Source organism: Hipposideros armiger, unplaced genomic scaffold (genome assembly GCF_001890085.2).
Source record: "Hipposideros armiger isolate ML-2016 unplaced genomic scaffold, ASM189008v1 scaffold_138, whole genome shotgun sequence".
Lineage (NCBI taxonomy): Eukaryota > Metazoa > Chordata > Mammalia > Chiroptera > Hipposideridae > Hipposideros > Hipposideros armiger.
The window spans coordinates 322678-323270 of record NW_017731488.1 but is presented as its reverse complement, the minus strand read 5'-3'; the positions used below and the strand labels follow the sequence as shown (position 1 = coordinate 323270).

Sequence of the window (593 nt, the reverse complement as noted above, 5' to 3'; positions counted from 1 at the left end):
CTGTCAGTAAACGGCCAGGATGGTATACAACCGAGACAACTATCAAACTAGGTGTTGGTGTCAATTCTGAGCAATTATTTACCCATCATAACACCCCTAGGAGGTAGGATTCCTATCTTTGTCCCTTTGCCTTGTCTATCATTAGTAGTTCAGCTATACTATAAAACATTTACCGTAATAACTGTAGAGCAGTGGAGAGTAAGTTGCACAACTGCCAGGTTCATTTGTCCACTCTGACCCTACATCCTTGTAAGTAAATTACCTATAATAAATTCTATTATATTTTGTGGAGTTGCCTGCTTCTTTTTTTGGTCTTAAGACACCTTAATGGTTCAGTGGTCACTATACCTTCGCTCCACTTTTAGACAGCGAGTTCTCCCAACCTGAATTTCAAAAGCCTCAGGCATGCTGGGTAAGTTCATGCCCATAGCCCACTGCCCACTTCCTTTGCTCATAATTGTTTTCATGTCCACAGGTACGTGGTCCTGACAGCAAAGCATCACGAAGGCTTCACTAATTGGCCAAGTCCTGTGTCTTGGAACTGGAACTCTCAGGATGTGGGGCCCCATCGTGACTTGGTTGGTGAGTTGGGA

General features: G+C 43.7%; 1 protein-coding gene across 1 annotated transcript in view; it reads left to right on the top strand.

Moving 5' to 3' along the window:
• Positions 1–475: 475 nt before the first annotated feature.
• Positions 476–593, top strand: part of FUCA1 (alpha-L-fucosidase 1) — a gene marked incomplete at its 5' end in the record, with an annotated part of 12424 nt that continues 12306 nt past the window's right edge. Inside the window, 1 exon segment of the mRNA XM_019650065.1 lies at positions 476–593. Coding sequence (XP_019505610.1) covers positions 476–593 — 118 coding nt within the window.